This window comes from Pseudoliparis swirei, chromosome 24, assembly GCF_029220125.1.
Source record: "Pseudoliparis swirei isolate HS2019 ecotype Mariana Trench chromosome 24, NWPU_hadal_v1, whole genome shotgun sequence".
Lineage (NCBI taxonomy): Eukaryota > Metazoa > Chordata > Actinopteri > Perciformes > Liparidae > Pseudoliparis > Pseudoliparis swirei.
The window spans coordinates 11,182,997-11,207,295 of NC_079411.1; the positions used below are offsets into that span (position 1 = coordinate 11,182,997).

The following is a 24,299-nucleotide window of genomic DNA, read 5'->3' on the forward strand; positions in this document are numbered from 1 at the left end:
ACCTCTGAGGCTATGTTGCCTTCAAGTTAGGAAGGTCGTTGATGCTGGACACAGCTGCTACTTGTGTACGCCTCTCTTCCAACTGAGTTTTGTTTCTGTCTTTATGTACAATTACTGACTCTGTATAAGTGTGTTCTCGTCCGAGATGGGGATCAGCCAAAAAGATTGTGATGAAGCAGCATCAAGGTCATTACCCTGGCAGCTGGACCTGTTCTCATACTTCAAACATACTGGACATTTAATCTTTAAATAATTAAGAAAATATGCTGTTGAGTTATGAAAAGTTGCTGTACATTATTGAACCAATATTAACTGTTATGTGTTATTTTATAATATTGATATAAAGTTATTGAATACATTTTTTTTTTACATGACTCAAAATCATATCCACTACTATTTAAATTATATCACATTGTTGAAAAAAGCACATAACACTTTAAAGACTGAGTGTTTTCTTTTAATTTTTCACTTTGTCTTGAAAAGCTGCAAAAACATTTTCTTCAAGAAAATTATGAAAGACAAGGTAAAATTAACAAAAAACATGACTACATCATTCATATTGAAACCCTGCTCAATGGTAGAATATGTTGTTCTGTTTATATATTTTAACACCACAGTGTGTGATCAAAGGTGGGATACGTCAAGTATGTATGCATGCAACATTTCGTCCTCTTGACTTAAAAACACAATGGATGGATTTAAAAAAGGTTAAATCCATCTAAAATATCACATCAGTGATCAGTGATCAGTTCTAAAAAAATCTAACACGTATTGCATGTTTTCATTTATGTTTTTCTTTGTGTGTCATCTAGCAGCTAGAAAGTGCGGCAGATGACTAAAAATGGTTTACTCCCTTTAATAAACTTGCTATCACCACTGCAATAGCAGTGAGAAAAAAGACAGATTAAAACAAGATGAGTAACACCTGTAATCGTTCTCGTTGTCTACAATTTTGACATGTGCAGAAGTGATCTCAAATTCACAGTGACTTTTTAAGTAACAGTAAAGATACATCTCGGAAAAGTCACACAACCAGAGTGCCTTATTTCTCTATAAATATGTATAACCAATATGGTAAAGATGAGAAACATCAATCTACATAAAAAGAAGCATCAATCCATCAAACATTTCTTTTATCTACTCCCGTTCACTTTGGCTCTCATGACACTTTTCTGATTCACTTCTCAACTCGATTAGTCTAAAACAAACTGAAAAAACATAATGACTGAGAAATATCCAATTATCAATGATGGCAAAAATCTCCCATCAATTCTAAGCAGGGTAATATCTCACCAGTAACACAACACAATAGTTGCGGGGAACCAAGTGGCCACTCGTACCATGAAGATATTAACTTTTATCACTTCTATCAGCAACTTTAAATAAATCTAATAAATTGTGTCTCAGTCTTACTTGAGAAGCTTGAACCTATTTTAGTGACAATATAACAAACATTTTTCATCTCTTTAAGCCAAATTAACTTTTTTTGTGTTCAATGTCTAATATATTTTGACCATATGTATGTTTGTTTAAAAATATACTTCTCTTCATCGGATGTATGTCTGACCTTAGTGGTGTTAACTCTTCTGGACTGCAGTAGACATTGGGGAGTACTTAGTTGGACTTGAGCCTTGTCCCATGTATCCAATACTGGCCCTGTTAGGGCCTCAGGGGCTGTGCAGGTCTGAAGGGAGGCCCATAGAAGGCTGGTCTCTCAGGTGAAAATGTCCTGCTCATGATCGGTGCCTGAAAAGCTGGGGCCGCATGATAATGACCCATGCTAACAGGTGCAGGATCAAGAGACACTCTGCGCTTCCATTCAACTGGAGGCCCTGGCAGAGATCTACGGTGCCCTGCAGCTTTGACATTCGAGGCAACAGATGACGGGAGGCTCTGAAACACAAAGGCATCATCCACTGAACCAATTAGGCTTATGGATGCCGCCTCCCACGGTAACAGTGGCTTGTAGCCTTTTTCTTGAAAGGACATTTGCCTCTGTGTTGGTAAAAATGATGATTGGATTCCAGGTGTGCTCGCAGGTGACAGAAGTCTGGGAGTAGGCATTGAATTCAATCGCTTGGGAAGGCTCAAGGAGTGGCTTCTTCCAAAGCCCTGAAAAGAAAATCACATATCAGTTGACTGGTGTGATTGCAGCATCGCAAACTTTGCTGCCACCCACTGGATTAATTTAAGCATGGAAAATACATTAGTTAAGTTTTACTTAACACAAATTAATGATAATTTTGCTAAAATAAAAGTTTCATAGAGAAATTGTCAGCTGGCGAAAAAAGCTGAGGAACAAACACCTTTTTGTCCCATTTATTCCCATTATGACTGTTTTTTCATATGAAAACATGTATTATTTTGCATCTTATGAACCTCTTCTACTTTTTCAGTTTTATTATAAAAAGGGACTTTGGATTTCAGCTCCACACACCCGACAACATCTTTCTAAAAGTATCAATTCTACTCTACAGTGCAAACCCTTTCACAATTGCTTGTCTAAAATAACTTAACATTTTCACATACAGTATGTTGACCAACTGGAGGATTGAGTGTTACGTTTAATGCCAAAAAAGGTTTGAGTGATATAAACTCAAGGATGAGATTTGTGTAAAAGCCTTAAAGCATCAAGAAACATTTGCAACATTAATGAATATAGAAAAGAAAGAACAATTTAAGAACTTACCTGCTGTTGGTTTAATCAACTTGAAAAATGTACAGTGGCAATATTACTAGTATCACATGTATAAAAGATAATGAATCTTTATTCGGAACTATATCTATGCCCCCTTTTTTTAATTTATCTGCTTAAAGAAGAAATCCCCTCTAAAATACAATTCACATGTTCGATTAATTTAGTATTTTTCCATCATGTGTCACTTCACCAACTTTGTAATAAAACATGTTTAATTAAAGGCCCAGGACACCCAGGGCAAGTTTAATTTGAGAAAGTGAGGCGATACCAATTGCATACATTCTTTACATTCCTACACAGCTCTGACAAGACCTCTTGTGAGGGAATGAAGTCACCTGTGTGGGCTAAGTTACCACGCATGTCCAGGGCCTTTAATATACGCACTGCTTTTGTCCTATAAGTTGGATCCGACCTGTACTGCAACCTATACTTTCTCAAATCTTGTACACCATTGTTTGATTTATATTCAATATTCTGGGTTACTTAACGACAACAACTTTTACACCTCATTATTATCTAATATACCCGGCTTCAGCAGCAGAGGTGTGATGCCATCATGTATCAACCATATTGCTACAGGAAAATACCGCAGTCCTGTTCGTGATTGGTTGTTGTATATTTTGGTTTGAATCGAATCAACTGAAGGAAAAAAAGTTCAGGACTTGAGTAGCTTAACATTAACATTAGCCACGATTGACAGCTAGTGGTCAGAGCTAATATGGGCCCGTCTGACTATTAACTCCTCTTCCAAGAAATAATTTGTTGGTATTGCTCTATATAGATAGCTGAGAACTAACTATTTTCTTAAATACTTGTTCTAAATTCAGGTAATGTACTTTTTTACTGTGACAGTCCATACTTGCTCAATAAATCATTAGAATAGCTAAATGTAAATTCTGCTTTTGGGTGGATTTCACTTTAGTTGTGCGCAGAAAATCTTTTTAGGGCTGAGATCATGGTTCCAAACCTTTCACATTTAGAGTTAAAGGTGGACTGATGGAAAAGCTGTTAAAACCGACAAGAACAACAATCCAGAAATAAAAAGTCATTCTGATCAGTGACAGTGATTACCTTCAGCATCAGTGATTACCTTCACTGACAGTGATTACCTTCAGCAATGTACCATCTTATATTATGAAGAGCAATACTGTTTGCTCTTCAGATTGAAAATAGTCAATGAAGTAGTAAATCTTAAAACGGATATTGCTGAAGGTCCAGTGAATATGAGTACATTCTGTGTGAAAGCGTGAGGCAGTGAGAAAGATTTAAGGAGGATATACGAGTCACTCAGAAAAAGCAGCGATACAGTAATTCAGGAAAAAGAAGCACATTACACACAGGAAGTTCACAAGTAAAGCGAAGGAGACATTTAATAGCATGATTTGGAAGAAGAAGTGCAAATATGTTTAAAAGACAGACATATAAACACATACAAGACAATTGTTTTAATTTTTTTTCATTTTGAGTTGCTACTGGCAATGTGAATGAATCTCAAATCTCTGTGATTACTCATGTTTGACAGGATGAGGATACAGAGAATGTCTGATGATTTTACCAACAGTTCAATGACTGGCCATAACCGACAACTGCAAAAACTACATCCACATATAAAAAATTCATCAGGATTAATAATCACAACTAAAGTTAGTGATTTTAGCTGTTGTGATGCCATTGAGGTTTGGAATGAGACTGAAGGAATTGCAAATGGCATGCATTCAAAAAGAGAAGTGCATTGACTGTTTCTCCCGAGACACGCTAAAAGATCAAATATATTCAGTTAATATAATAGGGAGTTATTGTTTTCTCAAATGGCATGAAAAGTAGTTTTTAATTAATATAATAAATACATGTATTAATTTATGTTATTGCTGTGTTGCTTTTGAGGTCAATGATGACGAATACTAGTAAATAATAATATGTATAAATATATATATGTGCATGGAATCTTTCCAAAAGAAAAACAATGAAAGAAAGAAAAACTCATAAGAGTCATCAGTTGAACAAGGTCTCTGAACACAATATTGCACATGTAATAGCACTTCCTAAGAATCACTTAACATTATCGAGTCTCACATTTCCTTTTTCAATCATGCATGTACCTCCCAAGTTTGAAAAATATGATATACTATCCTAATTTATTTGTTGGAGTTTATATTCTATTGATTTACAATATAAGGGTAGTTTTCCTGTACATTCAACGTGTTTCCACACCTTTCCAGCTACATATGTCCTTATAGATGCATACTGTCAATTATTTTGGACATGATATACATTTAGATGGTCTGTCATATCCACCGTTAATAAGTAAGACATTTATGATGATACCGTGTTGCATATGTAATCTTGATCTATTGTCTCAATGGTGACGACACCAAAGCATGACCATATGCAGTATTAGAGCTACTGAAGTGCAGCAACAGGTCTCCACTGTTTGCTTGTCACCATTGGCTTCTTAGCAGAAAACTTTGGGCGAGGTGCCATTTGACGTACGCCTCTAGCAATTAGAGATGCAGGAGAAAACGCTGAAGCAATGCTTTCACCAGTAGAAGAATGCTGGGAGGATGCGCTTGCAGGTCGGGTACTCAGTGCTTGTTTGCTGGTTATGTGATGGGCTGTAGATGTGATAGTGTGCATTTCATCCAAGTGCTTGTCGGTTGCAAGAAGCTCAACTGATCTTGTGCTTTGGCGGGCAGAAGAACTTTGGGAACTTACCGATACAGAAGACTTAGCAGGAACTTCTGCCTTGCTTTCAACAACAAGCTCAGAGGCGTTATAAGGAGAATGAGAATGGGCAGATCTATGTCTCAGGCTTTTGGTGGCCTCAAACTTTGATGCTGGAGTCAGTTTAGGACTGGGGCTTTTGGCCTCAGGTACTGCCTCATATTTATATCGTGAAGAGTCCAATTGATAAGGCTGGCGTTTCATAATATCTAAGGGATCGAGGTGCTTTGGTGCTGCTTTAGGCTTCTCTTTGCTCTTAGGCTTGATTTTTGGGCTTGTGGAAGGGGGTTGCTTGGCTGCTGATGGAGGATAGAAAGGAGCAATAAGGGGATTGTATGATGAAGCAGGTGGGGCACGAACGATGGAAGAATATCTCCAGAAGTTAGGGAGTGATGGGGTTGGGGAGGGGGATCTTGTTTTGTTAGCTTGCACGGTTTCAGCATTGACAACAAACATTTCCATACGGGACTGTCTTTTCACAAACAACTCTGCACCTTTTCCTGCCATAGTTGGACCATTGCCAGCCCGATTAGTACCTTTGTCTGAGACTGGACCCCTTGGAGAAGCCTGTGATGCTTTGGATGCATGGCCGTTTGACTTCCTTGCTTGTGGTTGACAAAAGGCAACTGAGTTGTGAGTACTTTCTAACTTCCTTGAGGATGAGGGAGTTTGATGTGGGCTGTATTTAGGACTGGTGGCCTGCATACTCACTGGGGGTTGTGATGGCTGCTGACTCCAACTATTTGTTGTTGGCTGGGGATGAAGCTGAGAAGAGGAGTTGACAGGAGCCCAGGCATTGGCAGGTGTTTGAAGTTTTGCCGGAGTTTGATCTGATGCCCAATGGTTGGCCCTCTGTTGAGTTTGAGCCCAATCTTGCTGCTGATGAGGCCCCACATGACTGTGAGCAGGTTGTGAAACTGGACTTCTTGGTTGAATATATGGCTCACAAGATGGGCTCCTTCTCATCCAAGGTTGACATGCTGGGTTGATGGTAGGTTTTGGAGCAACTGGAGGGGGATTCTTGAGTTTTATTGTTCTGGGTTGCATGAAGTTACAAGCTTCAGCACCTAGACTAAAAAAATCTTCCTCTGCCTCAATAAAAGACCTCCTCTCCCCTTTGTTTTGAAGGTGATTATCTGATTTTTGTGCCAGCATTGTTGACTGTTTCTTAGTGAATCTCCTTTTACACTCTGGAAGGATGCCAGCCTTTATTGCTGGCACAGATATTCGCTCATCTCTTGAGGCTATGATTTCTCCAGTGGGGGACCAAACTTGCGGATTAGTGTTGCTAGGTACAGGTACTCTGAATCTCGGTTCTTGCTTCTTTGTTACTGGAACGACGCCACCAGGCTTGACAAGAGCAGTTGTGCTGATGGGAAATCCTAGGAAAGGCTTCGCAGTTCTGTTTGGTACCAATGGTCTTGGCACTTTGGATAGGTGGTTCATCTGTTGAATACTATCTTGGTATTCTTCGTGCGGCCTACAAATTGCATCCATGTAGTTGGCCTGATCGGTATGCATGTACATTTCCCCAGTGTCATAAACATTCTGTGCTTCTTCACATTTGGGTTCTCGTAATGTCTCCACAGGTAATCCTTTATTTCTCAGGTCTTCATGCTCTGACACAATTTCATCCATACGGTGGCGGCGTTGGGCAAACATCATAACACCCTTACCTTTTGTTTCTGCTTCCATTTCTCTACCACTTCCCTAATTCAGACTTAAATGGTGCTGCTGCTGATGAACAGAATACTTTTCTTCTAAATCCGATTCACTTGTTACCACAAAGGCAGAACCAGCTGATCTGACTTCCGTTTCCCCCTCTATTTGGTCTTCGCTGTCAAGCTTTTTCTCCCCAGTCCCGTGTATACTTCTTGACCCTCTGGCGGCGTTTTTAAACAGCAAGGCTCCCTTATTTTGAGGGTTGGGTGTTAGAAGCCGAGCTATACGCTTACATTTGGACTTGGTCTCCGTGACGTGTCTTTCTGATTGGCTCTCCTTGTGACTGAGAGAGAGGGACAGTGAGAAGAAAAGGGAGGTGAGGAAGATGTAAACATATACTCATTTTGTTTGGATTTGTTGTCAGTCAGTGGACATTTAAGAAGCTACAGTATTTAACTGATCAATGCTCGTAAAACTTTGAAGATTTTTAAGCAAGCAGACAAATAAAAAAGTAAGAAAAATCTTTAAATTACCCCAGCTGAAGCCAGCACACTAATAAAAGCATCATATACAGTTACAGCTAACTTAGTCCATGAGGCAAGAAAAATGAGGAGCTCACTTTCCATTACCTTCAAGTCTTGAGATTGGAAAAGTGATCGGGTGACAGGCCCGAGGTGACACATGCTGGTGTCCGTCAAATGTGTTTCTGCCAGCCTCATCATATGGTCATATTTTATTCTTAACCCGCTCTGACTTCTAACGCCTTGGGAATTCTCCCTGTAAGTACACCTCAAATAGACCCCACATTACAGCATGAAAATAACCAGCCCCCATAGGGCTTAACACAATATGAAATTAAGTCATCAAATAACACCAACAATAATTACAGGCAGAGAACACGTCATTTAAGATCATTATACAAATGTCCTTCTTGCCTCTGGACAAGCAAAGACAAATGATATTTCGATTAATAAGTTGTACATTATTCAAATAATTACCTTTTTTAAACATTTAGAATATGCTGTACAGTTTGCACTCCTAGCGTCATGTGTCTAACAAGTGAGGGTAGAAGACAGATACTTACGTGTGGACCTTGCCCTCTGCCTGTCCGGTCTGCAGAGATCTGTGTCAGACTCCGAGTTCCACTTCTTTGCCTGCTCAGCAGTCTTGTCTGAAATTCCAAAGAAGAGAGAAGCAGGAGGTGCTTCACTACTCCCTCCTTCCTCTGATAATTCAACCCTCCTGTTCAGTCCCTGGGCCCTGCCTACTACTGACTCCAAGGGGCTGCTCTGTGGTCAGGGTCAAGGCCAGGGTCATGTCAGCTGCACGGCCAAGAGAGGAGGAAGAAGACTGCGAATGCGGCCATGATGTCTGTCTGACATTAGGCTCGAAGTTGGGGCGCTCTGGATGTGACCCACAGACAGTGATGTTGGTGAGGGTTGGATTTGAGGAAACTCTCTAATGGACTCTCCTGATTCACTAAGGTAGATGTCATCCTCTTCTTGGTATGAAACCTCCTCTTCTCTTCTGCAAAGTTCAGGCGGTGACTGTTGCTCACCTGCAGATTGCCAGTCCTGTGACTGAAGGTATGCTGGGGTGGCCTCAAGATCAGACTTCAGGATAAGAGCAGGTCGAGGATCTAAAGCAGGGGTTCCCAAACTTTTTAGGCCACGCACCCCCTTCTACATCCCGACCGGGTTCACGCACCCCCAACTCCGAGAACCGAGAAGAGTTGTTGACGGGGGGGGGGGTGCTAGTGGGAGTCGCGCGCAAGCCGAGAAGGATTGTTGACGGGGGGGGGCAGGGGGGGGGGGTGCAGACCGGCGTCGGAGCTCTGCGGCGACCACGATCGACGTATCTTAATTATTACACCATTAGACCGCCATTACATTTTTCCTCTCGCGCACCCCCTAGAGACAGCTCGCGCACCCCAGGGGTGCGCGCACCACACTTTAGGAATCCCTGATCTAAAGGATACTCTTCATCACTGGCATCCTCATACAGTTCCCCAGAACCATCTGAACCTGACCAAGTGACCATGTTGTCCTTGTTGTCTGGGTCTTCAGCTTCTGGTTCCATCTCTAATTGGGTTTCACAATGTCGTGGGTTTTACCTTCATTAAGATAAAAACAAACAAGTCAAGGAGGCTTTTGAAAAGGTTTTAATATTTTATCACACTTTACATTTTAAATGTCATATAAAATACCCCTGAATTTCCACCTGCACTTCATGAATGGAAGATTTAAGGATTTTCTAAAGTCAACATGTTGAGGGTCTCATTTATGAAAATTCCTTTTTATTTACTGTTCAGATAAGGAGATGTCAGCATTAGTACACTTTGCAATATGTTTAACTATACCATGTAGTTGTCTGCATTATTCCTCTCCCCAATAGGTAGTGCAGCTTTTCTTTGGCAGTTACATCGGGGCTGCCATTGCTCTAAATGGAATGGTATGTGATATCAAGGGGGAAACTGCATTCACATCCAAAAGGATAAGCCAAACAATTGGGAGGCTGTTTTCCGCACTTCTGTTTATACAGTGAGGTTTCTTCTCCTTCGCTACACTCATCATAGTATAAATATTAGGCCTCCTAATGTTGTTTTGTTACTCAAGTTAAATCCTATCAACAGTTAATATATCAAATATGCATTCAAAGCTAATAAAAAAATATTCTGGTAATTAGTTATTGTATTGAAATCAAGGGTAGAAACGTATTCAATAGATTAAATTATCCAGTGTAAAACAGCTGCTGTTAATGTTTTTTAAAACAATTATTTTTAGCCAAAAATGACATTAAATTCAGAAGAGTTGCTGCCTCTTTCAGATTCGTCTATTGATATGAACAGAAAGGATTGCCTTCATTACCTAATATGGAACTGTACAATTCATAATCAACATCATGCTGTTCATTTTAGTGCCTACCCAAAGATAATCTACATACCAGGGTTCAAAACAAAGAATGTTTCAGCAGTCTGCACCCAGATCGAAAACTGTCGAGAATCCAAAACTTGAAGGATTTACTGCAAACACAAGCCCTTCATTTTCCAAATATAGATCCTGACATGCAACAGAGGGTGGCGCCATAACACTGTGGACAATGATTTAGATAGATTCACCTCCTGTTGACCAGATTACAAATAAAAAGACTGTAAAAACGTATTTTTGTTTTGTTTTACACACATATTTCAACTGGTACTCATTAAACTGTTCGATGAACAGATTATACAGTGTAAGACAAACAAGTCAGAGGCTATAAAGCACAAGTGTATCAATTCTTCAGTGGCAGAGGAACTTTGTTGAGATTGAGACTGTCTGATTTATGTCCCTGTGAAGAAAGCATTGTCCTTCTTTCACCAGACACCAGCAACAGTTCTAAAGACTCAACCTTAACAGCTAAAGACTTTTTAAAAGACCAATAAAGTGGCCAATATACTCAATAACTTTTGAAATACACAGTTGCAGACAAACACATCCAACTGAATCAATAAGGTCATTTGGTGAGCCAAAAGCTGAAGGTATTCGGAAAATAAATATGCCTGAAGTCTTACCAGAAATAAAACAATGTTATCAATAGAACTAAAAGCAAAGTCTTTAGCTAAGTCTAAAATGCATGAGAGCATCATGTACTTGACAAGGACTTACTCGTAAAAACATCCTGCATTACTCACAGTAATCAGCCCTGAAGCAGTTGTAAAAGACCAAATGTTTGTCCAAAAAACTAAAAGCCTCATCAGTCAATGTCCAGCATTGTAGAATTCACATCCTGCTAGTTTCAGTGCATGTCTGAATCGAGAATCTGAGCATGTTGTGGAGTGCAGATGTTCAGGTTCAGGTCCTGCCACCTTGCTAATTGTGAATAGCTGCTCATTCATGTAAGGTACTGTATTTAAAGAAAGAGAATAAAAAGTATTTCTGCCCACAACCCCCTCCAGTCACAGCTCACTTGGCATTGTTCCGCTGCAGCACGTCAACAAAATGAATGTCTCAGAAAAGATTGAGAAAATGGACGAAGTAAGACTGTTGTTCTTTGACAGGATGCCCGTAGGCCTACATGGACCTAAATCTGAGTTTGAAACCGTGATTTGCAGAAGTAATATAGGAATAGAAAAACTACTATGTGTCAGAGTAACTTTGTTGAGATATGTTATATGACTTGGAGGAGTCGATTCATTTAGGCTGACATATTCTTCATGACTCCGCCAGGTTTCAGTAAGACAACATAAATAAATGTGATTATCTGATATTAAATCATTTACTAATTTTAATACTCACATTCCTCGAGGCACCGGCCGAGGAGGTGGAGTAGCAGCCATCTTTGACTCAAGCCTATTCATGAATTCTAAACCCAAATTAAACTACAACTCATTTGAAAGCCTTGTTCTTAGTCTTTCACACCCAACCTGGAAAATATTACAGCCAATTATATTTGTGATACTGTACCGGCCACCAGGTCCATATTCATAATTTATATCTGTATTTTCAGAGTTTCTATGAAGTATAGTCCTTAAAACTGATAAAGATATTATTGTAGGAGATTTTAATATTCATGTGGATGTTGATAATGATTGCCTTATTACTGCATTTATCTCATTGTTGGACTCGATTGGCTTCTGTCAGAGTACAGAAACCCACTCACCGCTTTGGCCACACCCTCAACCTTGTTCTTACAGATGGCATTGATATTGAGCATTTGAAAGTCTTCCCACAGAACCCTCTTCTGTCTGACCATAACCTTTATAACGTTTGCGTTTATACGAACGGAGTGTACACCGTTAGTCAAAAGTTTCTACACCAGATGTTTAACTAACAGTGCTGTAGCTACATTTAAAGAAGCGATTCCTTCTGCATTTGATTCAATACCAGGTCTCAATATAACAGAGGACTTCTGTGTTAACTTTAGTCCATTCCAGATTGATCATCTTGTCGATAGCCCCTCTGAAGAAGAAGACGGTGAGGCAAAGGAGGTTTGCTCCCTGGTATAACACTCAGACCCGCAAACTAAAGCAAACATCACGAAAGCTTGAAAGCATATGGCGTTAAGGCACCATTTGAATCAATACTTTGCTCTAGCCTAACTACAGTAACACTACCGCTGTGTGAACAGTACATTACTGCAATCCTTCCACATAATACCCAATTACTGTAACTAACTGTTAAGGTGTTTTATATTTATGTATATTCATTCGTTGTTCTGTGATATTTAAATGTAAAATTACAGCAATGGCTAACAGTGTAGATGCAACAAATCATATTGTATCATTGACCTTGTTTTAAAGTGTCTCTCCACTAAATGTCCACGCACACAATTGTAAGACCTCAACCCAGGACATTGTGGGCATATACAGACTGGGCATGTGCTTAATCTCCTTGACTCCCCTGCTTGTTATAATGCATGTATAATGAATGGGCATTTAAGAATGACAAAAAGAAAAGAACATCCATGACTAATTATAAAAAAGACTGCTATGTTCCATCCAGGTGTTCTAGTAATGACAGAGTGTCAGTGGACAAGGCATATTCGACTTTAGTTCCACTTCACATTCTCTGGTGATGTCCATTACCTCTGCATTGTCTCTCTTTCACAATGTACAATGTCAAACACTTGTAATAAAACAATATCTGGATTTTATATACTTCAACAATCTGATGCAAAATCCATAATTTATGCTTCAACTGTCCTTCCTGTCCTATTAAAAGTAATATTTGCCCAGCTCTTCTAGTTACATACATCTGGCAATGTTGATATATATTACGGTTCCAGGTTGAATGATTCCTTTATTTATTATAGGAATCTTAGCCACAGTATACATAATTTAACACATGATGTATCTCTCAACAATACTGCAAGGATTGCCACACAAGCTTCACAAAGACAACTAAATAATTTGCGCTCTTTCTTTTTTTTTTTTAACCCCAGTTTCTGTCAGTCTCTGTTAGTCTCTTTTTCTCACAAGCACACGCATGAACTAATCACACACACTATAATCAATTCACTGTGCAATTCAGCTTAGCCCTTGGAGTTGAAAAAGGACAGTTTATCCAGGTACGTGAGAGTCTTGCAGATCAAGAGGCCAGAGTAGGTCTGTAAAAGTGAGCATGTTCCACCCTTCTGCCACAGGTCTGGCCACACTCTTTGTAGTTCATGGATGTCCATCACTGCTGAGCTGAACAGATGGCGGTAACAGCAGGCGTTGTAGCGGATATGTTTCTCTCCTGAGAACCTGGAGCTGTGGGTTGGTGCTACACCAGCCTTCTGAGCACAAAGGCCGACAAAAACATCAGCTGGCACAAGTGCACGGATTGCTGCGGATGCCACATATACTTTTCGGACCACATCCTGAGATAGAACGTAGGCCGTCCCATCACAGTATTCAGGCAGGTACTTATCAGGGTATAGTGCTGTGGGCAGGTAGCCAAGACTGGTGGGGTCCCGGTCAGGGGAGTCTCTCTGGATCACCCTACCTAAATAAAAGTCCTCAGGATGCCTGTGCAGACCCAGTAGGTAGCCTCCGATGGCAGGAAGGTTCACAAACACAGAGTCCTTGGTCAGAAGAACAAAGCGTGCCACGGGACAGAAGGCGATCACCCAGCGGAGTGCCAATATTGTCCTTTCTGTTGGGCCACGGAGGGACGAGTCAGCCACAGCATGACCCTGAACCATGTCCCCATGTCGGTCAGACTCTATAATGAGGGCCTTTTGTGCAGCAAAAGTCTCAGTTGATCATAGGAAGAACAGTATCCGCACTGGGAAGCCTTGGACGAGTGTTTGGTTAGCCCATGTTTTCCTGACTGCATCTCTTTGGGTGATATTAGCTGTGGAGCTGAAGACCAGAGTAAGGAGGAAGAGGTCAGAGTTCCTGCAGGCATTCGGGTTTGTCATTGGGTAGTCCTGGGAAATGTTCTCCCTGGCGTTGCTCAGATCTAGTTTCCTTGCTCTTTCCCTTACATCAACAACAATGCCATCAGTGTAGACCCCAGGCGTGGGCTGCAGGAGATACTCCTCAACAAAGTCTGCCCCAAACAACAAGGCATGGAAGAGGAGGACATTGTCAAGTTACGGCTCCAATTTAGCGCACTTCCCCACTTGATAGGGATTGGTTCATCTACCCGGATTTAAACTGGGTTTCACTCTGAATGACCACAACTTTTCCTTTTTTCTTTCTCCTTTTATTTTGGAGCTAAGGGATTCCAGTCATTTCCGTTCGTTCCATATGAGACGAAAGAGGTGAAAAACCTTTACAGAAAAACAGAAAACCCCACATTTCAAATATGCCAGTAGAAAACACTCTTTTCCATTTGCACCCGTGCATTCTGCATGAGCACACAACCTGCATTCACCACCTACAGATCCCCAGCTGTGCTTCCACTAACATATCAAACGTAAACAATATAACAAGACACCAGCCAATCAACCTTAGAAACTCAACCCTTTAACCCCAACGACATTTGTCCACAAACAATTCACCCCTGCACATGTGAGCGCGTTACGGAGCCCGATGACGTCGCTGACGCTCCCGCACTGGCAGTGAAAGTGAAAGTCAAACAGTCGCTCAGCTTTCAGAGTTCGCCTCCCTTACCGGCTGCCTCTCCGGACTTGTAGATGCCCGTTCTCATTCCGCAGATCATCCGCTACGTACTCTATTTCCTCGCGGCGTTTGTTTACCACCCCCTTAAGTGCGCCCCGTGGTTATTTCCGGTCTATAAGCCTCCGCCCCGTTTCCCAATTGCCCGTTTTATTTTACAATTATCTCTCATTATTCCTACGTGCTTTGTTTCCATCCCAATTATATATATCCTTATTTACATGTTTTCATTTCTATTTATAAATTCCGGAAAGAAAATCTAACCACGTTTGACTTGACACCTCCCACTCGATCTCCCCATGGAACCACTGTGGAGATCGCCAACTTTAAAGGCAAACTTTGTAATCCCAGATTAGTTCTCATCTTCTGGAGATGTTGTCCTGTCCTTCAGCAGGTAGTAAGACAACCAGCCGCCTGACGTCTCTGTGAAGGATGGCAGCCTGGATCTTCCCGTTCTGCTTGCTCACGGTCGGATGACTTGCTCTTGCTTCCCTTGTTGGTCTTGTCACAGGAACATTGTAGCTTGGGAAGATTCTGACGTTGACGTCCCTCACGATGCCTTTACTGTCTGGATTCGTACTGATGACCCTTCCAAGCTTGAATTGCCCCCGTAGCGCATTTTGGTCACTTAGCCAGACAACGTCCCCAACAGCAACATTTCTTTCTGTAGTATGCCACTTGCTTCTTACGAATAAGTTGGGACCAGCAAGTTGGCTCCAATGTCTCCAGAACTTGGTCACCTCTGACTGCATTGCTCTTAGTCTTTTGTAGGGGTAGCTAGCAAAGTCAAATGTTTGGACATCTCCCTTTTGAGATGCCCGCCCAAGAAGGAGCATGTTGGGTGTGATATACTCGATACAGTCTTCCCGGCTCTGTACTCTGGCGTCAATTGGGCGCTCATTTGCCAGGTTGGCTGCTATGTGAAGAGTTGTCTGGAACTCACTGTGTGTGAGCTCCGACCCCTTTCACAGAATCTGGAGTGCTCTCTTTACGATGCGTACAGCAGCTTCTGCAGCACCATTTCTGTGTGGAGTCGGCTGGGTGGATTTTCCACATCCACTCAGTCCCATTTTTTGCTGCATTCTCCTGCAAGGCTGGTTTGTTCAAGCCATCCAGAAATCTGTAAAGCTCCTCCAAGACTTGTTTTGCTCCAATGAAATTGGTGCCTGGATCTGACCAGATCTTCCTTGGATGCCCCCTGATCGCCGTGAACCTTTGGTAGGCCATCAGGAATCCTTCTGTTGATAGTGTGTTTACCAACTCTGTGTGGATAGCTCTACTGGCCATGCAGCAGAAGATCACCCCCCAGACTTTTAGTCTCACTCTTTTCTTCACGTCATCTTTGACTTGGTACGGTCCAAAGAGGTCTATGGTCGTGAACTTGAATGGTGCAGCAGGTTCTGTTCATTCTGGCGGCAAGTCACCCATTACTTGTTGACATTTCCTTGCCTTTGCCTTTTTGCAGATTATGCAGCCATCAACGACCTTTTGGGCAATCCTTCTTCCTCGTATGACCCATGCCCTCCTCCTCATCTTGAGCAGGGTTCCAGCCACTCAATCATGACTCTCTTGGTGAGCCTCCCGAGCAAGCAGTGTGGCCACCCATGTGTTATAGGGTAAGATAGGGACCCCTACTTGATCTTCTTTGAAGATTTGCACTCGGCCACCGCAAACTAATAGCCCGGAGTCTTCCTCTTTATAGACCACTAGTCTGTCTGTCGTGGTGCTTGGGGAGGTTGTGCCTTCTTGCGCCGCAAGAAAGATGTCTCTCAGGGCATCTTGTCGTTCTTTAACCGAAACGACTCCTGTCGAAGAGACTGCCTCCCACTTTGAGCTCTTTGCGGCTTTATTTTGTCCAATGAACTTTTTTGCTGCTCTCCAGATCCATGCAATTGTTTCGACCAGTTTAGTCAAGCTACTGAACCGCTTGGCATCCACGAGGCCTAGGATGGCTGCTCCTGCAGGTGGTCTTCTTCGTTCAGTTAATGCTTGGTGTTGGTCTGACTCAGCTTTCTTTGCCTTGGCTCTCATCACAGCAGCAAATGCCTTCTTTTGCAACTTGTTGACCCTTTCCCTGGCAGCGCTCGCTAGTTCTTTGGCCAATTTGATTGGCCACTCACTGACTGGTAACTTCAGAAACTCTGGCCCATTTTGCCACTCTGAGTCCTCATCTAAGTCTTGAGGGCTGGCCCCTCTGGTTATTATGTCAGCAATGTTTTGATGCCCAGGGATCCACCACCAGTCTTGAATCCCCGTGCAGTCCTGAATTTCCCCAATCCTATTCGCAAAGAAAGTTTGATAGCCGTAGCTTTCTCTTTGTACCGCACCAAGAACTGTTTGGCTATCGATGAGATGGTACCACTTTTTAATCTGGATTCGGCTGTGCAGCTCAAAGTATATCTTCAGCCGCGAGGCAAACACTGCTCTACAAATCTCTGCTTTAACAGCATCTCCTTTACAGTCCAACGGAGTTAATTTAGCTTTGGACTCCACCAGCCTAACAATTGGGCCTTGGTTCGAGTTCCATCTTAGATACATCACTGCTCCATACGTATGTTCACTTCCATCTGAGAATGTGATTGCCCAGGGTTTATCAACATAGCATGGAGGCATTAGTGCTCTGGTGAACATGACTTTGCCAAGCTGAATGTATTCTTCGAAGAGCCTAATCGCATCTTCCCTGAGGTCATCTGAGAGTGCTATGTCCCATGTGTCTTTGACTGGACACTTTTCAGTTTTTGGAACGCCCTTCGCACAAGTATAGCTCCTTTTTGCTTAGCAGGAGTTACCAGGCCGACTGGGTCATTAAGCCCTGAAACTTGGCTGAGAAGTTCTCTCCGCGTGAGGGGATTTGGCATCTGGTCTCTGACTTGTCCTTGGTGAAGGTCCTGGCCGCTTCTCATCTTTTTCTTTCTCTTCGAGAAATTGATTGCGCTCATGACATGGAGCTTGTCCTCTTCTACCATGTAGCCCAGGCCGAGCGCCTTATTGTCATCGTCACTCATTTGGTTTGGCAGAACCAACATCTTTGTCTTGGCCTTCTCCGGCTCATCCTTCCAGCCAGTCCTCCCACTTTGCCCAGAAAAGACCCAAGGCTTGAGCTTGAACCCTCCAGCTTGCAGGATATGCCCTACATTTGCTGTGATGGTTTTAAGCTGGTCAAGGTCATTGTGGGATGTGAGAATGTCATCGACGTAGCTGTCTTCCTGGAGCACCTGCCGCTCCACGTTGAGGTGAATGAAAGGTGCGAGGTTTGCAGTCTCACGCATTGCCAGCTGTGCGATGCACCCTGCTGGCTTGTCCCCAATGTTTACTCTTGTGATTGCATATTCTGCCAGCTCTTCATCTTCTGAGTCTCGCCAGAGGAATCTATGCAGGTGTACTTCTCGATCCTCCAATCAAACAGAGTTGTACATCTTTTTTATATCACCCAGGGCAGCATGTACTCCACACCTGAATCTGAGCAGGACAGCGCGAATCTGGTTGAGGACGTCTGGACCTTTCATCAGTAGGTCATTCAGGCTCACACCTCTGCACTTCTGGCTGCTGTTCCACACAAGTCTCACTGGGGTCCCAGTTTATTTCTTCTGCTGTTCCAGCTCAAAGCTCCCAGATTTCCTCTTCCTGGTTTTCCAGACTTTCCCGTTTTTAGTCCGCGGTTTTTCCACTGTCAAGTTACAGCTCCAATTTAGCGCACTTCCCCACTTGATAGGGATTGGTTCATCTACCTGGATTTAAACTGGGTTTCACTCTGAATGACCACAATTTATCCTTTTTTCTTTCTCCTTTTATTTTGGAGCTAAGGGATTCCAGTCATTTCCGTTCGTTCCATATGAGACGAAAGAGGTGAAAAACCTTTACAGAAAAACAGAAAACCCCACATTTCAAATATGCCAGTAGAAAACACGCTTTTCCATTTGCACCCGTGCATTCTGCATGAGCACACAACCTGCATTCACCACCTACAGATCCCCAGCTGTGCTTCCACTAACATATCAAACGTAAACAATATAACAAGACACCAGCCAATCAACCTTAGAAACTCAACCCTTTAACCCCAACGACATTTGTCCACAAACAATTCACCCCTGCACATGTGAGCGCGTTACGGAGCCCGATGACGTCGCTGACGCTCCCGCACTGGCAGTGAAAGTGAAAGTCAAACAGTCGCTCAGCGTTCAGAGTTTGCCTCCCTTACCGGCTGCCTCTCCGGACTTGTAGATGCCCGTTCTCATTCCGCAGATCGTCTGCTACGTACTCTATTTCCTCGCGGCGTTTGTTTACCACCCCCTTAAGTGCGCCCCGTGGTTATTTCCGGTCTATAAGCCTCCGCCCCGTTTCCCAATTGCCCGTTTTATTTTACAATTATCTCTCATTATTCCTACGTGCTTTGTTTCCATCCCAATTATATATATCCTTATTTACATGTTTTCATTTCTATTTATAAATTCCGGAAAGAAAATCTAACCACGTTTGACTTGACAGACATTGAAAAGAAGGAAACACCACTGGTGGGTACGGAGCTTGCACAGAGAGCACTATAGCATGAGAAAAATAAAGACAAAGTATTAATCACCATAAAAGTAGCCAATTGAACTTCCATTATAATTTAAAAAGCTGCACATAATTAATACTGCACCTGCATGACACCTGCCCTCACAGCCTTGTTGTTTCTTGTTTGCTATTAGCCGTCTGTGACCAAAGAACCTCTTGCTGTCGTTGGTTCCACAACAATATAGCTGACCAACAGGGTTTCCACTTTCATGAAACTCTAGCTATATGTTACTAGTCTGCACCCTTACCCCAAGGCATATGCTTCATCAAGAGTTTCCTTACAACATTACTGATACAGAGAAGAAACAGTTTAATCATACTGCAAGGATATCAAGGACCCCGAACCACGTTTTAAGTGTGTACAAAAGTGTGTTAAAGTCTCATTTAAGATATTTAAAAAAGAGAACGTTGTCCCTTTCTGCAGGTGAATGTGGAAAAACACATCTAGTGTAAAATGCTGCACTTACAAGAGCCAACTTAAACATACAGTACACTTTTCTAGTTTATAATTGAAAAAAATGTATGTTGCAGTAGTGTACCCCGTTCAAATTATTAAGACTGAAGCAAGTTCGGAATTAAGATATATAGCAAAATATGAATGCAGCCTCCCACTCGGCCCAGCAGGTGGTGGTAATGCACGATCACGTCGCATGTCAACCGCATAAACTACGAAGAAGATAACGAGTTCCCTAAACACTGAACGTCATGGCGGCTTCCATTGAGAGTTTACTGGCAGAAATCGCCGATGTTGAAGATCCAATTGACGAGTTACAGAGTTTAAAAACCGCTTTACTATCGATACCTCTCAGCGCGTTGAGAGACTCTGTGAGCGGACAACGTTTCAATGTGATATTCTCTCTGTTGCTCTCAAATGAAAGGTTAGTTTGACACAGTGCGTCTGTTCACTCTGTTTAGCAAACTGCTGGGTGTTGACTGCTGAGTCACTCTCTTGGTAGTATTAATTAGTAATTGGATTAAAAGTTACTTGAACTCTAAATTGATATAGCCTACCGATAAGGTACGATGTAGAGTTAACGTGAGCTGGCAAAGGTTGCATTCATACCTGTGCTAGTTTGCAAGCTAACTGGCTGCAATGCTACTAATACAGTGCATATGTGACACATGTTCCGTCTCTTGTATTATGGGAATGAAAATCATATTACGGACTTTATCTGTCACTCAACATCAATTGTTGGCTCTTTTTAAGTTCAGTTCCCAAAATATATTTGAGAACAGTGGAGATGCAGAGAGAAAAACGGCTGCAAAATGTTTTGTCCAATAAAAACGTGAAAGCAAATTAGCGCTTGGACTGCATAATGTAGAGTTGCTGCAGCCATCAATGACTTTACTAATGTGAGCTGTGTTCACAGGGAGCAGGTCGAGCTCTGTGTGGAAATCCTTGAACGCATCCTATTGGCCCTGAGCCCTGTGTCCCTGGCTCAGAACTATAGAGTGGAGCTGCAGGGAGGTCTGACCCATCCCAATGAAACTGTTAAGATACTGGCTGTGACACAGGTAGGCTGCTCACTCACACGCACACACATGCACATTTTTTATTATGTTTAAATAATTGACCTTGCCGAGTTATAATGTGTTTTTTGTCAGATTTGTAGAATGGTAGGGCACCCAGAGGCTGCCACAGAAATCCTCAACAACCATGACATTCTTGGAGCAGTGATCAACTGCATTGGAGAGGAGAACATGGCCGTAGCGAAGCAGGTGATTACACAAGCACTGAAATATCCTAAATAACATTGTAATAAATCTACAGTGGGTGGCGTCATGGTTTTGTTTCTTAGGCCATCAAGTCCCTATCCAAACTGGGTCACTCCAAGCCTGGGTTAGACATGTTGTTCCAGAGCGACCTGCTAAAAGTTATGAAGGAAGTGATGGCCACAAGTGACATAGTCAGATACAGAATATATGAGGTACGTTAAACCGTGTGTAAATGTGGGTTTCTTTGTGGGTGATGAGGAAAAGGTGGCACCTTTTTTGTGGAAAACACAGTTGCTGTTCTTTGTGTGGAAACGATGACTAATGATAACAAATTGTGCGAGAATGTGAGCACTTGGATTCAGTTAAACTAAAGTGTGTGCAATGCGTAATAATATCCCCATAAAACAGCTCTCATATTGGTTTCCTAATAAATACTTGTCTTGCTGTATGCAGCTGGTGGTGGGAATCTCGTCTGTATCTCCCATTTCCCTCGGTTACTGTGCCAACAGCAGCTTAATTTCTGAACTGATTGGAGAACTGACCGGAGATGATCCATTGATCAGGTAAGAAAATTCATTATATAAATAACTTAGACATTCTGAGGAAATTAAAATGTAGTTACTGAAAATGAAGGGATGCTATATTGTTTTGCAAGTGTCTCCACTCTTCTATCATTATGTTAATCTTTTGTCTGGTTCTCCAGAGCCACAGCCATTGAGATGGTGACCACTTTAGCCCACAGCCAGCATGGCCGGCAGTATTTGGCCCAGCAGGGTATAATGGACAAGCTTTCCAACATGATTAGGGGAGCAGAGAATGACCCCTTCTCCTCCCTCTACCTTCCTGGTGGGTCTCTTAGAAAATACAGGAATATTATGTTTAGGTGGCAATTCAGTTCTGAAGTTTGAATAATACTCCTTTTAGGTTTGGTGAAGTTCTTTGGAAACCTGGCCCTGATGGACAGCCCACAGCAGGTTTGTGAAACCTACCCAGCCTTCCAGAAAAAGTTGTTGGAGATGGCCCTTGACCTGGATCCGGCAATGATCGGTGTAGCTCTGGACACTTTAGGCCTACTCGGATCTACTGTGGAGGGCAAGCAGGTCCTTCAAAAAGCAGGTTAGCTTGTTATCTTTGTAATTTTTCCAAATTTCTCCCAGCTTTTGTTTAATAAAAGCCAAAAGGTGACAAAGGCGCAATAGCCCCTTACGAATGGAAATATTTATTGTAATTATTGTGTAAGTATTGGACTCTTTGCGACTGATTCTCTTCCTCAGGAGAAAAGTTCAAAGCTGTGTGGACAAGAATGAGCAAGCTCGCCAGCAGTGGAGCTACAGCGCTCAGAGTGCGCAGCTTGGATGCTATATCGCAACTTCTCACACTAGAGGTATGTGTGTGCACACAAGAAACATTCAAAAAAGTTGATCATTTAATCAATTGTAATGTTGTACCGTAGCCAGAAGAGCAGACAGACGACCTGTTGGCCCTCACAGAGTCCTGGCTCCATCTTTTGTCTAACCAGCCCATGGACATGATCCGCAACATCAGCACTCAGCCGTTCCCAGAGCTGCATTGTGCGGCTCTTCGAATATTCACCGTGAGTACTCTTTCCAACTACCTTCATTTTCTCCCCGTGTTATTGATTTTTTTTCATATGTTCTGAAAAAAAAAGAACCAAATTGTAGATATTTTGTGTATGATTACATAAAAGCATGATACCATCAATATTGCTTTAGTAATATTCGTAGTTTCATTAGTGGGTATCTGTGTGTGTTTCTAGGCCATTGCCACTCAGCTGTGGGGTCAGAAGTTAATGATCAGCACTCCCAGTTTCATGGAGTTCGTTTTGGATCGTTCATTGGGTCGGACAAAGGATACCAAAGATGTGAAGTGTGAGCTGGTGGAGTCACTTGTTGGTTCATCAACAGCAGCAGAGATACTGGGCAGCCAGTATTACATTCGTCTTAAGACTTATCTCAGAGAGGGACCGTACTATGTTACACCTGTGGCCACCGTTGGCACAGAAGGAGCAGACTAACTCAAATACACTTCATGGGTCTAGTTGCTTAAGTAATGGTTAAGTGCCAGAATAGTCTAGCCGTGGGTTAACATGCAAAACTCTGCTTTAAAAAAAAGTAATTATCTGATAAATACATAAAGTGGTAAACATTTCACTAAAACCCTGTGAGGTTTTCCGCAGTAATTGACCAAAATGCTGATGTTCAACAGTATACAACTCGACTGCACCAAGAAACTTTAAGTCCTAAAAGGTGATTTAACTGACAAAATATTTGGAAACAAATGAGTATTACTTGTTTAGCCTTACGGTGTCATTTTATTTAGTGCATCACACTATCTCCACATATGACAAGAAGTCAACAAGGTGACATGATATGTTAACACATGTTTAGCAACTGAGTTTTTGCCAATTACTTGAGCTCTAACTAAAGAGGCTCACAAGATCTAAAAATGGGGTGTCAAATGTTTACCATCCAGGCTCTTCTACACATTCACATCATATACTGCTCACCAAATCCCTCAGACATTTTTTGTGTAAAAAATATTTTTGTTTAACAAATGGAATACTTTTTTGTAATAAAAGAGGATGGAGTGTGAAAAAAGATGTGTTTTGGTTTTGGCACATTTCATGAATGAATTGTTTTCAGTCGCATCCTTTTCAGCCGTTATTCCAACATGTGAGATGATATTAAGTTAGCGATACGAAGATCCAGTATCTATTAATAGTAGGGCTGTCAGCGTTAACGCACTAAAATATTTTAACGCAATTAACGCAACTTTGTTTACTTCCGGTGTTCGTTGAAGTTTTTACACTGCCGCGGTTTGACACTGTTTCCGTTTTTAAAACAATTATTTCTCCGCGAAAATAAGGAGCAGAAATCAGTTTAAACTCGTGGATGAATCAGTCGGGTTTCCTCCTCCGCTCCTTCCTCCCGTCTCTCCCTCTGATACACAGAGGAACGGAGGGGCGACGTGTCGGGTGACGCGGCGCGGAAAGAACTCGTCAAACGAAACCTTCACCGTGATTTGTCAATCCGTTTGTCTGTCAACATTTTGCGAAAAAAACAACCAATGAACACTCAGTAAATCACAAAGGACCTCCCACCACACAGGTGAGGCTCATTAGCAACCTGTCAGTCAGAGAACCAGAGAACACGGCGCGAGGACAATGTGCCTCAATATATAGAGCTGAGATTGTTCTGGAATGTTTGATGTATAACACGTGGGTATGTGTCACATTAAAACGCCTTTAAAAGGTGAATATATATTTTTTTGTAAAATGGAGAACATGAGCCCAGCCTCCAGAGGGTGAACGTGACATATGTGAATGTCAGTCAGTTACCAAGG

The 24,299-nt window shown here is 42.1% G+C and overlaps 3 protein-coding genes and 1 pseudogene across 3 annotated transcripts; 1 reads left to right on the forward strand and 3 right to left on the reverse strand.

The window, feature by feature from the left end:
* Window positions 1–441: 441 nt before the first annotated feature.
* synpo2b (synaptopodin 2b) lies at window positions 442–7,123 on the reverse strand. Its single transcript, XM_056409892.1, has 2 exons — window positions 5,411–7,123; window positions 442–2,112 (listed from the first exon to the last, which is right to left on the reverse strand). The coding sequence occupies exons 1-2, from the start codon at window positions 7,112–7,114 to the stop codon at window positions 1,660–1,662; spliced, it is 2,157 nt and encodes a 718-aa protein (XP_056265867.1). The 5' UTR covers window positions 7,115–7,123; the 3' UTR covers window positions 442–1,659.
* Window positions 7,124–7,263: 140 nt separating this feature from the next.
* LOC130189832 (uncharacterized) lies at window positions 7,264–9,160 on the reverse strand (annotated as a pseudogene).
* A 3,694-nt stretch (window positions 9,161–12,854) lies between these two features.
* On the reverse strand, window positions 12,855–14,137 carry LOC130189834 (beta-1,3-galactosyltransferase 9; the record flags this gene model as incomplete). Its single annotated transcript, XM_056408787.1, is given in 1 exon segment — window positions 12,855–14,137. A coding segment is annotated over 1 exon segment (1,047 nt), but the record flags the coding sequence as incomplete, so codon positions are not given.
* Window positions 14,138–19,925: 5,788 nt separating this feature from the next.
* On the forward strand, window positions 19,926–23,556 carry psmd5 (proteasome 26S subunit, non-ATPase 5). The gene is made up of 10 exons (XM_056409429.1): window positions 19,926–20,098; window positions 20,591–20,735; window positions 20,826–20,939; window positions 21,020–21,148; window positions 21,390–21,499; window positions 21,640–21,782; window positions 21,861–22,052; window positions 22,211–22,320; window positions 22,390–22,530; window positions 22,714–23,556. Exons 1-10 carry the CDS (start codon window positions 19,926–19,928, stop codon window positions 22,969–22,971), a joined length of 1,515 nt encoding a protein of 504 aa, XP_056265404.1. The 3' UTR covers window positions 22,972–23,556.
* The last annotated feature ends 743 nt before the right edge of the window (window positions 23,557–24,299 follow it).